The following is a 756-nucleotide window of genomic DNA, read 5'->3' as shown; positions in this document are numbered from 1 at the left end:
AAAAAAAAAACAGGATGGGTTTTTAAAATAAATAGGCAAGATGATGGATAATGTCCAAAACCATAATACTTGTATTATCTTCTGCTAATCTACGTATACTGAAATACACAAAAGAAATCGCAGGAATGGCACAGAGCAGAAAGTTAAAAACATGTCGTGGTTCAGAGCACAGCACCTTAAAAATAATGTTTGCTGGCTATTTCACCTCCCCCCCCCCACCTCTCTTTGGCAGTCCCACTTATTGTTAAACCCCTAACGTAAAAATAAACACTTACGCTTTCTGTATAGCTTGACTGTAGCAATCCTTCACTTCTGAAATCCTTTTCCCATATCCTTTGATTCCATCAAAAAAATTCTGAATATATGCATGTATATAGAGAACTTCGTCACGGAAAAGAGCAATGACCCAGCTTGATTCAAGGGCACTGAGCCAGAGTTTACTAGGCCAATCCTGTGGCTTGTCTTGGCCTAGAAATTGATGGCAGAGCATAAAGCCAACTGAAACAAAGCACAATATTAATTACATATTCATCCCATTCTCTACACATATGAGAGTGATTCAGAAGTGATTCAGAAATACACTGCTGTGGGTCATCTGGACTGTCTATGCCTCCCATTCAATAGAAACAATAAGACAATAAAGAAAGCAGTCTTCTGGGATGTGGCACCATGTACAAAGGGGGACCCAAAAATAACCGGAAATGACCTGTTGCGCGCGCATGCTTTGTAGTTACAAGTTGTGCTGCTAGGTGGTGT

The 756-nt window shown here is 39.9% G+C and overlaps 1 protein-coding gene across 4 annotated transcripts in view; it reads right to left on the bottom strand.

Annotated features, from left to right (window-relative positions):
* Positions 1–756, bottom strand: part of LOC111869691 (membrane-associated protein Hem) — a 53,400-nt gene that overhangs the window by 34,104 nt on the left and 18,540 nt on the right. For all 4 annotated transcript variants that reach the window (XM_023861501.2, XM_023861579.2, XM_023861427.2 and 1 more), the window contains one exon: positions 276–498. In XM_023861501.2, coding sequence (XP_023717269.1) covers positions 276–498 — 223 coding nt within the window. The remainder of the gene's footprint in view (positions 1–275; positions 499–756) is intronic.

The sequence above is a fragment of the Cryptotermes secundus genome, unplaced genomic scaffold (assembly GCF_002891405.2).
Source record: "Cryptotermes secundus unplaced genomic scaffold, Csec_1.0 scaffold112, whole genome shotgun sequence".
NCBI lineage: Eukaryota > Metazoa > Arthropoda > Insecta > Blattodea > Kalotermitidae > Cryptotermes > Cryptotermes secundus.
This window is presented reverse-complemented; position numbering and strand designations above follow the sequence as displayed.